Raw genomic sequence first — 12,205 nt, 5'->3', positions numbered from 1 at the left:
CACACACACACACAGAGCAGGTAAGTATGTGGGGAGGGAAGGGGAGGCAGAGAGAGAGAAAAATATTTGGGGTGCACCTCCCCAGCAGGTAAGTCCCACCTGGCTGGGACCCCACTCAGCTTACCCCTGCTCCTGCCTGTGCAGCACCTGTCCCCCACGCCAACCTCAGATTGACTCCAAGATCTACCACAAGAGGCTCCGAGATCTGCCGGTGGATTGAAATCCGCTGGTTGTTGACCACTGGTGTACATGCATGCTTAAGCACATGCTGAAATAGCCATAATGCTCATAAATTTAGTCATGGTGTAGCCTACGAGACTTCAGTCACAGAAGTTGTGAACAGCAGTTTTAGAAAACCGCACAAACAAGAAGAAAAAAAGGGAATAAACTTGAATCTGAACTGAAGTAACTTCTGTTTATCATTTGTGAGTGCTTGATTGTTACCACCTCCTTGATCATTTTCTAACCAGACTTTTCTGGTGGATTTAGTTTCTTGATGCACAGCAACTTCAGTAGGGTAAAACATCCAGGATAGTCATCAGCAAACTACTGGGTAATGGAACTTTATCCATTTTCTGTAATGAGCCCCTCATGCCATTTTCTGTTGCATCCTTTAAGAACATCAAAAACGGTTCAGCAGTGACCCTGATACTTCTATAACTTCCGGTTATGGAAGTTGGACATGTTATTTTGCTATTGTCTTGTTACGAGTATGAGGTTGTGGAGTAGAGAAACTGAGTGAAACATAACAGTTCAATGAGACAGCTTTTAAGAGCTGGTATGAAAGCCAAATCTTTTAGGCAGGCTGACAATCGCATGGTTCAGCAGTGATTCCCAAAGGAAACTGAAAAGCAACAAAAATGTGCTGCGAGATCCCTCTGTGAGAGGAGGTGAATGATCTCCTCCTGTCTGGCATCCTGCACGTTTCAGATACTCCAGTGGTGCCTGTGTTAGGGACTGCTGCTGCCCTGCCATTCCCCGCCCTGCCATTCAGCAGCACGCACTGCTGTGAGCAGGTGGGCAGGCAGAGGAACAGAGTTGCACTTTGCAGCCTGGCTCATCCCCTTCACTTCTCCCAGCCTCCTGAAGCCAGGAGCCACAGGGTCGTTGTGTGTGAGACTCTGCAGGAGTAGCAGATTAATGCTTCAAAAAACACCTGAATCGTCTGTAGTAATCTCTTGACCAGTATATATAAACATTTGCAGAGGAAATATTTAACACTCTCTTCTAGAAATCTGGTCCTGCAGCTTTTGACCATTTTTGAGAGGGGAGAGGAACTTCCTGTAGCTATACCAGTCTCTTCACAATTCTCACTCACTGCTATAGCATCTTAAGGTAATGGTGATTTGTGTTGTTTTATGCTGTTCTCAACCTTTTTAGACTCGAGGCACCCTTCGGGGGGAAAAAAACAGCTTTTAGTTTTCACTTGATTTTTTGACTACTGAAAAATAGTAGAGCAATTCTTCTGTTGCAGAGCATTCAGAAAGACCCCAGCAGGTCAGAATGTTTTTGATGCTATGGATTCCTCTTTGAAATCTCTGGGGCTATCTTGTGAGTCATGTATGCACACCTGACACCCTTGAAAGGATCTCCAGGCAACTCAGGGTGCTGCATCACCTGGTTTGAGAATCATTGACCTAGAGACTCCACTCGAGAATTGAGATCTGATAGTGGTGGGAACTGAACATAAGATAACTCCTTTCTTTTCCACAGTTTAAATAGAAAAAAATTATTTCCATTCCCACCTGATTCTTACTAACTTCTTTAACTGCTGATGCAAAAAGCTAGCAGGACTGCTCAGCATTATCAGCTACTTTAATTATCCAGTACTTCCCTGGCTCAGCTGCATATGACAGCTTATTATTTTTCACTTCTCATGCCCCACATTACCTGGTTTATATGCCTCCTTCATTCCCAACTCCTGGTGACATGCTAAAATTAGGTAGTAGGAGTCCCATTCTGATGATTTGACTATGAGTTACCTGAGGAGAGCTCATCTAATTACACTGGTGGAGTGTGTTCAGAGAAGCTACCTCAGTAGCAGAGATGGGGAGCTTTTGTCTGGGGCTTTTATTTGCATGTGTCATTTTCTCTTTCTCCTTTGCCTTTGTTAGAGATTGGCGGCAATTGGCTATGACTGGGGTGGCTGGAACAGGAAATATAGTGGGCTAAGGAGCAGAGCTTCCTGCTGCAAGTCTGGTCTCTTTTCCAGGACAGTGTCCTCTCTCCAGCAGGGCTGGAGGTTGGGAGTCCTATTGTAATGGATCTTCCAGGACTGAAGGTCCACAGTGCAGAGCAGGAGCCTAATCACAGAAGTTGCTTCAGTAGGAAAGCTCAGAGGAATTCCTTAGAAAGCTCTTGCTTTCCTTTTCCCTTATTTTCTATTCTGTGATGGGTGCTGGTAGGGTTATTTCTGGATTGAGTGGGTTAGAGAAGGCATTCATGTGTAATAGTGATGACAGTGGTCTAATGTATTTGGTGTATTTCAAGAAACCCCAAAATAAGGTGCCAGAGCTTTCACTGTTCTGGACTGTTCATATGTATTTTCTCATAAAGGTATTTTTCCAGGGGCAGGAGGGTCATTTACATAGGTGACGATTTGGTGTGTGTATATATATCGAGAAGTCTGTGAGCCTCTGAGCCTTGTAAACTACATTTATGGTGACTGTGTGTGTCTGGAACAGATTCCCATGGAAAGCTGAGGCAAATTAAAAGATGTTCTGCAAGGAGCAATCCTGCACTGGCAGGGTGATCTGAAGGGTCTCTCTTAATTTCAGGCAAGGTTCTGTGTTCATGTGATTCTGTACAATTTCAGTGGAATTTATTCTTGTTCTGCAGTGTGTTTTAGGAGAAACTCTTGCCCATTCTTGAGCTGTACACTTCATTTGAAATCAGATCTTTTATTTTTCTTAAGAAGCAAAGAAATTTGGGATGGATAAAGATGCATGGAAGTCAGAATGGTATGAAATGTAAGTGGTTCTGGGTGTACCTTCTCTTCACCTTGTTTGCCATAGCCCCTGCAGACGTCAACAGTGTCTGCTGTGGGAGGAAACAGGCAGAGTTTCCAGGCACTCACTAACAAAATGACATGATTTAAAAAAAATGAATTGTATCAGGCTCTCTATTGAAGAGGACTGAGGTGTAAAAACAATCCCTGCAGTCCCTATTGAGAGCAAGATTTGGCTCCTACAAACCAACAAAATGCCAGACAAAACTGAACTGTATTGTGCTGTAACTTTTTTTTGTGTAAGATGTTGAATTGTGCCCTTTGTGTTCATCCCCCACTGCCTGCTCCCCCCCCATTGGTCAGTTAGCATGCAATATCCCAGACAGGGTTTTAATTAGGTAGGGAGGAAATTAGATATTTGCATATTTGAGTTGCAGGTATTTTTCTGAGCTTATTTCTAAGAAATGTTGTATTAGACTGTATTGTCATATTTTGATTGCTTTTTCAAATTTGTAATTTGTTTTGGCAAAGAAAAATGTTAACTAGCTTGTTAATTGATTTGGCTGGAAACAAAAGGAGAAGAGTCTAGTAGAGACATGACAAAGCAGTTTGCATGTTGCAGATGTGGGGAAATGCAGTTTATAGTTGAATAGAATATTTTCATCTTGGTGTAGCTGTGTTGTCAGTGCTATAGATTATTCCCAGAATAGCATGCATTTCAGGTTTAAGGTTTGTTGTTTTTATTGAATTTTTCTTCATCACCTAAACCTTGGCATGATTATCAATCTTACTTTATAATTTGTTCTAACAAGTAAATGAAGACAGCATGAGCCATATGAATTGGATGCAATGTCTTGTCTCTCCCTGCTATGTTTCACTTGTCTGAAATAGGACAACTAACAGTTTAACAGATCATATCTGCGCTCTTTCTGCTTTACTGAAAGTCTTTGAAGCTTTACTGTTTGGCAGGTACTTTTCCTCTCTGCAGAGCCCTTGCATGATCTGGCCATTGGTTCTCAGCATCAAGGGGATACATTGCTGCTATTCCCTTTGGGCAGAACACCAATATTGGGCCCGAAACATTAAATGTTTGATGTACATCATCATCACATTACATGTAAATACAAGAGAGACAGCACTAATTGTATTATACTTCCTGATGATAAAACCATTTTTTCAAAATGTTGTGTAACAAGTCCATCTACAGTTTCATGAACAACTGAAGAAACTAATACTGAAGATCATTGCATCATAGGAAAACAGGGCTGAAACAGACCTCACTAGGTCATCTAGTTCAGCCCCTTCTCAATTCAGGATCATCCCTGACTAAACCATCCCAGCCAGGTGTCTGTCTTTAACCGACTTTGGAAAGTTTCCAAGCATGGAGAGTCCATAACTTCTCTAGGTAGCCTATTCCAGTGCCAGAAAGTTCCTCCAAAAATACAGCATAAATTTGCTCCTGCTTGGGGCGCTTACCTCTGGACTTCTGTCTCCATTCCACGGTGAACCTAATTTAAAGCCCTCCTAGGTTAGCAAACCTGCTGTGAGATGACCCCCCTTGCCCTCTTCCCAGCAGTCCATCTTCCAGGACCACCACCTGTAGTTGAAGAAGCCAAAGCCAAGATGTCTGGTGGCTGTTGTTTGTATACTGTGTTGCAAATGGGTTACCATAGAGACAAATTGCATATAATTCACATGTGGCCTTTATTTTAGTTGATTTATAAAAAACAATGATTAGTGCTTCTTTGTAGTTTTACAGTAACTTAGTTTTATAATCCTACACATGGCAGCTACATAATATAATTTCCCCCTGCCAGGTTCACTTTAAGATGGAAAACAATACTAATTAAACTTATTTTCTCTCTTTGGACAAAAGATTTTTTTCAAGCTTTGTCCATGGACAATGGCAGGTTCAGTTAGGTTGGGCCAGGTAATTGATAATTAATTTGTTCAACAAATGTCAGATGTGTTCATTCACGATTTGTGCGTGAACAGATTGCAGAAGTTATGCATCAGATATTCTCAGAAGTTTCAAACAATTATTAATCACTTGCAAGTTTTTTTTAGTTGGTTTGACTGAACACAAAGGACAGATGATGTACTGCTTGCTTTCCAACTGGATGTGTGGAGTTCTTGGCATCTGCAACTTGCTAGCATAAATTTGAATGGTTTTTTCTACAAAAATATAACACTTGTTTAATATTAACTGTTTGTAAAATTTGCTGTAACTTTGCTTGCTAAAGTATCTGAAGAAAATGAATACTGTTTGAGAACACCATGGTTTGGATTTTAGGTTTTTCCGTATTTGCCAGCTTTAAGTAGTGGCTACTTGAGCTACATATGGAATGAAATTTTGGTTCTTTTGTTGTTTGCCTTTTGATATATGAAACAAGATCACAGTAGAAGAAAATACAAGCCATATATAATATTAGAGCTGGAAAAATAGCTTCCAGTCACTAATTGAGAATCTATATGTAGCTGTATTAAACAAAAGGAGGGAGAAGATGGCTCTGCCTGAACTGTGGCAGAATTCTACATTTTATTACTGTTTTGCAGGCACAGTAAAATGTATCTAGACTTCTTTACATTAGTTTTCAGGCAGTTAAAATAATGGAAGATTTTGTTTTGGTCAGAAAAGGGGGTTTAGTATAAGTTGGATCAACCTCCATGAATGCATTCAAAGTAGGAACCATTTAAAAATGGCATCTTTTGGCACTCCACATCTGTGTCCCCACCTAGATCCTCAGCTGGGGTGCACTGTTACAGCTCCAGTAAAGTCCATGGAACAAATTGTACCAGTTGAGGATTGCATCTATTACTTGCCTGTACTAACAATATATAGAGGAGCTGCTATTTTTATCTAGGTTAAGCTTTCATTGACCAAAACAAAAGATGGAAAAATGAAGCGCAGAGTTTTTAGTCCTTGTTCTTTTAACGTTAGAACAGTGGGCTATTGTCTATACAGTGTTTCCACATACACATCTTGAAGTCTGACAGTACGTGTTCTGGGAACAAGCAGTGTAGTAAGCCAGGTCAAATAGTTAAGTTCTAAAGTTTGTACTAATGGAAGGTTACAGCAGTTAAGTGCCACGAAGTGATATAATGTACATTAATTCTTCGTAGACAGTGCAAAATAAGGTCAAAGATTTTACAAAGGATCCAGACAAGTCTTACGGTGCTATAAATGAGCCTATAGGATGGGAGGGTGCATTCTGTTGTATGCTCTGGTTGGCAGTAGACTGTTCTCAACTTCCATAACCTTGCCATTTACCTCTGTGTCAATCAGATAACTAAGAACTGAGGTATTTCCTCAGTTCAACAAGGTACCTGGTGCATACAAGTAGCATTACTGAAGTAGGAGGGCTTGTGTAAGTACTTTGCTGAGATGGGAGTAATGAGGTCTCTTTGGAAAAATTAAGGGAAGTTTTAAACAGTATGGGTATGGGCAAAGTTGACTTAAAATTTTATATATAAAACTCTAATTAAAAACATTAAGTGTAAAACAAGAGCGTTGTAGTTAAAATCAGTTGCATGTTCTGCTTTTGTATACAAGAGTTTGCCAAATAGTTTGTGTTTTATTTAATGTCATGGATTGTGGAAGTGATCTCTTAAATGATGCCAGCTGGAAATGAAAGTTACATTTAGCTGGGTTTGTAACAAATCTGTACTATGAAAAAGATGCTGCTAATCTTCTGACTGGATTTTCAGAGCTCCTTAGTAGAACTTCCACTCCCATTTTAAGGAAATCAAATACTTTAGCATGTATGTAAACTAGGCCACTAGTTTTAAAAGTAAATACTTCTTTTTAAAAAGGAATATTTTCCTTGCATTTCTATTTAAAAAAAAAAAAAAAATTTTTTTTTAAAAAAAAATGCAAGGAAAAATTTCCTTTTTAAAAAAAAGAATTTTTTTTTAAAAAAAAATGCAAGGAAAAATTTCCTTTTTAAAAAAAAGAATTTTTTTTTAAAAAAAAATTCTTTTTTTTAAAAAGGAATATTTTCCTTGCATTTCTATTTAAAAAAAAAAAAAAAAGTCTTATTTGAAATAAGGCCTGATGGGCTACTTTTAATAATGTACTTTTTTTTCCCATTCTTTTAGAGAGAGGCTAACAGTTGGATGCTATCAACTAGCTCAGCTGGAAGCTGCTATTAAACAGTGCAATGCATCTGTCCACATAGAGGTGAAGAACAGAGGCTGGCTGTGATTCTACAGTTCACTGACTGCAGGCTTTGGGCTACAATGTTCTCTCCCTTCTCTTTCAAATCTCTCTGCTCTTTGTTCGAAAAGAATGGAAAATATTTTTGTTAACAGAACAACGTCTCTTCCAGTTTTTCTCATGGTCCTGTTTAAAAAAAAAAAAAAAAAAAGTAGTATGTTTGAGGCAACTCCTGGAACTAGCTGAGCAGAAAGAGGGGATTTCGTTGCTGGTCAACAGAAATAGAGCATTGGTTGTCCGAATTTCCTTAAGAATGTGTCTGAGTTCATGATGCAATGTTAAAAGGTGCCTTTGAGATACAACTTGGCATACAAATTCTGTTAAACTAGTTGTTTAAAGATGTAAATTTAAAAAAAAAATGAGTTGATACATTTTCATATTTCTAGGACCTGTATGTCACTGAAACTAGTACAAAGGACCAGAGCATAAGTTTAACTCCTTTTCCTTATAAAGAACAAGATCACATGTATGGTGCAAGACCTAAATGGAGACCATAGGCCCAACGTGTAAAACACCAGTGTTACAGGTTAATATTTTATGTCAAAGCCATTCTACTTGCTACCTATTACACATTATTAGAAGACAACCTTTCATTTTAGCTGTCTGCTCTCACACTTAACCAAATTACCTTTTTTCCCCATGAATGCTTTGAACTTTCCCCCTTAGGATCCTATCTTCAGCTACAGTAAAGTGGTAATCTCTTGTGCTGTTATATCATGTAGGCAAAATTAAAGAGGGGATAAAGGATAGAAAAACAAGATGTGGTCAGTCTTAAAATGATCTATTCTTTCTCAATTCTGAATTGTATTAATGAATTGTCCAGAATATTAAGCCTGTCATTTCTTGTGTGCGCTAGCCTCAGACTGATGCAGATCTTATCCCCTATTTCACTCACAATTGATTATCAGATTTTTTTCACATTCAATTTCAGATGCATAGGTTGATGGTTAAGCAGGCCTATTGGTAAGAGCATGCATGCTGGCTATTAATACATAGCAGCTGGTGGGTGGTAGACCCACCTTCCAGTAGTGTGTGGGAACTTTTGCCTGTGCAAGAGAAATGGGTTTTAATTACTTACCCTGTGACTTCCTAAGTCTTACTAGGCATCCAGTGCAGTGCCTAGCATGGTGGTAATTTGGGTGGTCTTTTAATGATATTTTCCTGGAAAAGTCTTCCCTCTTCCAGTTCATCTTAATGACACAAATTCTTTTAACTTTGCAGTTTACCTTCAGATGATTTGCCTTACTGCCCTTTACTTAATGTCTTTGAATATCAGGTGAGAACTTTCTGAAAGTAATTTTGAATGAAATTTCTCTAAAACCACTTAATTTAAACACTAGGTGTTACTTTCGGCCATTAAAGCTACCTCTGTATTTGTTTTTTGTATAGAGATGACAGATGCAATGTGTAATTGTATCAGTTATTTTGATATTTTAATTCTTAAATGGTTTTGTAAAATCTTTATTGGAAGAATATATTTATTAAGAGTATGTAAATAAACTACTGTAAATTCTAAGCTGCTTAATATACCATCTTTCTTTAACTAAAGTATATCTAGTCACCAGCATGAGATGCATTCCCTAAAAGCTTTAAATATTTAAAGTCTATTTGACTTTGAGAGAAGTCCCCACTAAACTGGGATCTGAATTCAAATAAGTGACAGAGCTTTATTTTTTCAAAACAAGTAAATGTCTCATTCTGTTTTTTATACTGTACACTGAAAAACTTTATTCTTATATTTTTGTTGTCAGTATTCTCAATCCTGTGTGTACCTCCCGTTGTCTTGGCAGCTGCAAACTTAAGCTATCAGATTTGGAAGTTTATAAAACTGAAATGGCATAATTACCTGATTGTGCATAACACTAAATTGGTGCCTTTTTGCAATACTTCTTATTGCAGTGGTACTTGAAGTTTTCCTTCCTTCCTTCCCTCCCACTCTCCCTTCATTATCCCCCAACCTATTTACTAAAGCTAATTTGGTACAGTTCAAGTGTTGTTAGGAATTGTTCCTAGCCACTTGACCTAAACCTGCTACCACATTTTTAGCATTAAATTTAATAAACTTTTATATAGCTGTAGAAGAAAGGTAGATCCACTGAAGACCATAGAACATGTCTGAAGTAATATTTAGTATTAATGTAACATTTTGATCTTCTAACAGAAGCCTGGAGCCTGATGGCAGCAATTCACATGGCAGCCTATAATCTTGCAGTACAATGTGGGGATTATGAATGTGTGAGGGAATGGTTTTCTGCTCCCTGCCAGTCTAATAGAATGTAACCAAAGCAGCTTGCTGCCCCTTGCCTGGGGCAGGGAATGCAGGAGCAAAGCATCCTGGGATGTTAAAGGGCTGTGCTCCATCTTCTTTCAGAAGGGAAAGTGTTCAGACAGTTGCTGTTGCACAAGCGAGTGATTTAACCATTTTTGTTCCCAAAGAAAAATCCTGAACATCTGTACACGCAAAGTTTCTACTTGGACAGAAGCAACACTCCCCGTGAAAGCTGAATGTCTGTGTACAGCCACAAGCTCCACTACAGTACCATCCTGGCTTTTATTTTCTTTTTCTTTTACTAAGTTAAGACTAGCTAAAGAAACTTAATGTGCTTTTATGGGAGACACTATTGTATGTCATGTTAAAAGTAACTACCAAGCAGTTAAACTGTACCATGAAAGAAGGACACAACTGCAATCCTGTGGTGCAAGGATTTCCAAAAGGTACCTTTTAATGTGTTTGCATCAGCAGCAAGCATTAAGTGCTAACTTTGGCACCAAAAGTTAGATGTGCAGCACTACACATTAGACACCAAGTCATCCCAACCAATATTCTTTATCCATCTGAATAGAGAAAATGAACCAAAACATAGTACTATGAGTATTTGTGAATCAAATACAGCTTGTATTATAGCACAATCTAGCTTGCAGTATTAGAAAAATACAGTTACTAATTTAAATAGATAAATGCTTTCATTACCTACTAGCATCAGTCTAAAAATATGAGAATACACACTTGGTTTGTTGTGTGTTTTACTTTTACAAATGTTAGCTCAACAGTTGTAACAAAACTGCTGTAAAGAAAGCACCCCTCTGCATTTGTCAAAGTATTTGGAGCCAAAATGATTTTCAAATGCTAAAAAGTCACAGCTATGTTATGTTCAGAAACTCCATTCAAAATCTAATGAAATATCACTGTTGCATAAGTATACTGTAGCAGAGGTAAAAGCTTAGAAGCTCACGTACAGTGGTAAATCCAGTGTCCCACTCAGCCTATGAACTCCAAGATTGTCTCTCTACTTCAATAACTGCCACTTTCACATCAGCAGGTAAAATACTCTGCTGACTATATAAAAACTGTTATAAAAAGGCAATCATAAAAGATTAAGTATTGGCAGGCATGTCAGCTTTATAATAAAAAAAATAGCCATTGTATCTATTTAAATAAGGCTTCTTGTTACAGATTGTTCCAGTTACTGAAGAGAAAGAGGCCAGAAAAAACAACTGCCTATTACCCCAAACCCCTACCCTCCTGTCCCAGAAACACATTCTAATAAAAAAAAATACTCAATGTGCAAATTGGCAAAACAAACATGGGGGGAGCTCCTGAAATGATATGCCCAATCAGTTTAGTTTCTCTTGCAATACCAATCCTCAAGATCTTTAAAAAAAAACAAACTAGAACTTTAAAGTTCTGAAATACACAAAAAACCCTTCATCTTTATAGTCTTTCCAAAACAAATATATACAGCACATTAATAATATGCAATATGCAAAAGCTTTGTGTTGCTTTTGGCAACTTCTATGCTCTCCCCAACTCTATTCACATGTGTACCTCTATTAACACACAATTACATCACTAAGCCTGTTAGTTCGAAAGGGGACTCAAATGGGCTAAAATTTGTAAATCTTTGTATATGGGCTCCATTCATTTGATTCTGGGTTATACACTTCAACAGTATTCAGGAATTCATTGCCATCAAATCCTCCAACTGCATAAATGGTATTTGCAACAGTTGTAATGCCAGCATTGCTTCTTGGAGTAGTCATATTTCCCATCATCTTCCATTCGTTTTTAGAAGGATCATACATCTCCATACAGCTGACAGCATGAGAACCATCAAAGCCTCCACCAACAAAAAGTTTTCCTATTAAAAGGAAGTGTGATTGAAATGTAACTGTGAAAATGTTGAGAGAGAGCACACTGCATAAAAATACTACTTCTAGGCATACATTTGAGTTCTTTTATAGTAAAAAAATGTTGATAGGAAGGGAATTTAAAAGAAATCTCTCATCACTGCAAAGTTCTGTACTTCTGTGGGTATCAAGCTATTGCTTTCTTGGGCATTAGGACTGTCTATTCTTATTTCTGAATTATTTCCATAAAAATCTTTTTTCTAGACAGTTATTCTCAACCTTTTCAGAGCCAGGGCACCCTACCTACACTTTTTTTTTTTTTCTTGAATGTGGCAGCCTCCTGGACTGAGAACCACTACTGGTGCTGCCTTCAGATACAAATGCCCTGCCCCACATGCCAGCTGCAGATAATCCAAGTTATGACGTGCTTGCTCCTCCTGCCTTATGTTATGCAACCCTACCTGGTATAGCACCCCCTACACTCACAGAAACAAGCAGATGGGACAGTCCCACCTGTGCCTGTTTCCAGAAGCATGGGAAGCACTGCACAGCATGAGGCAGCTTTGTTGTCTTTTAGGCTGATTAGAGAGCCTTAATGCAAGGGGAATGCATGGGCAGTTTTACCTGGCCACTGCCACAGTGGCAGCTCAAGAAGGCCTCAGGGCACCCTGGTTGAGAACCACTGCTCTACATGCTACACAGTTATGTTTTAGAAACATGAAAAAAGGGTAAAAAAAAAAAAAAAATCAGCACAGAAAATTCTGATGGTGCATATTCAGTGAAGGCCACAAGTCAAAGCCAGAAAGCATCAGCAAGGACAGATCCACTAACAGTTATTTTGCTTTGCAATTTACCTTGTTCTATTAAAAGTCTGCCTGTCACAAGTTAGACTTAATTTCTTAGGCAAACTTTGT

The 12,205-nt window shown here is 38.4% G+C and overlaps 2 protein-coding genes across 4 annotated transcripts in view; one reads left to right on the top strand and one right to left on the bottom strand.

Annotated features, from left to right (window-relative positions):
* SWT1 (SWT1, RNA endoribonuclease homolog) overlaps window positions 1–8,727 on the top strand; it is a 98,529-nt gene extending 89,802 nt beyond the window's left edge. For all 3 annotated transcript variants that reach the window (XM_019501247.1, XM_019501235.1, XM_019501240.1), the window contains exon 18: window positions 7,046–8,727. In XM_019501247.1, the coding sequence (XP_019356792.1) occupies window positions 7,046–7,151 (106 nt within the window). In that variant the 3' untranslated portion in view covers window positions 7,152–8,727. The remainder of the gene's footprint in view (window positions 1–7,045) is intronic.
* A 1,128-nt stretch (window positions 8,728–9,855) lies between these two features.
* The window catches only part of IVNS1ABP (influenza virus NS1A binding protein), a 29,063-nt gene continuing 26,713 nt past the window's right edge, over window positions 9,856–12,205 (bottom strand). Inside the window, exon 15 of the mRNA XM_019501272.1 lies at window positions 9,856–11,302. Coding sequence (XP_019356817.1) covers window positions 11,049–11,302 — 254 coding nt within the window. The 3' untranslated portion in view covers window positions 9,856–11,048. The remainder of the gene's footprint in view (window positions 11,303–12,205) is intronic.

The sequence above is a fragment of the Gavialis gangeticus genome, unplaced genomic scaffold (assembly GCF_001723915.1).
Source record: "Gavialis gangeticus isolate Ggan-Ray unplaced genomic scaffold, GavGan_comp1, whole genome shotgun sequence".
NCBI lineage: Eukaryota > Metazoa > Chordata > Crocodylia > Gavialidae > Gavialis > Gavialis gangeticus.
This window is presented reverse-complemented; position numbering and strand designations above follow the sequence as displayed.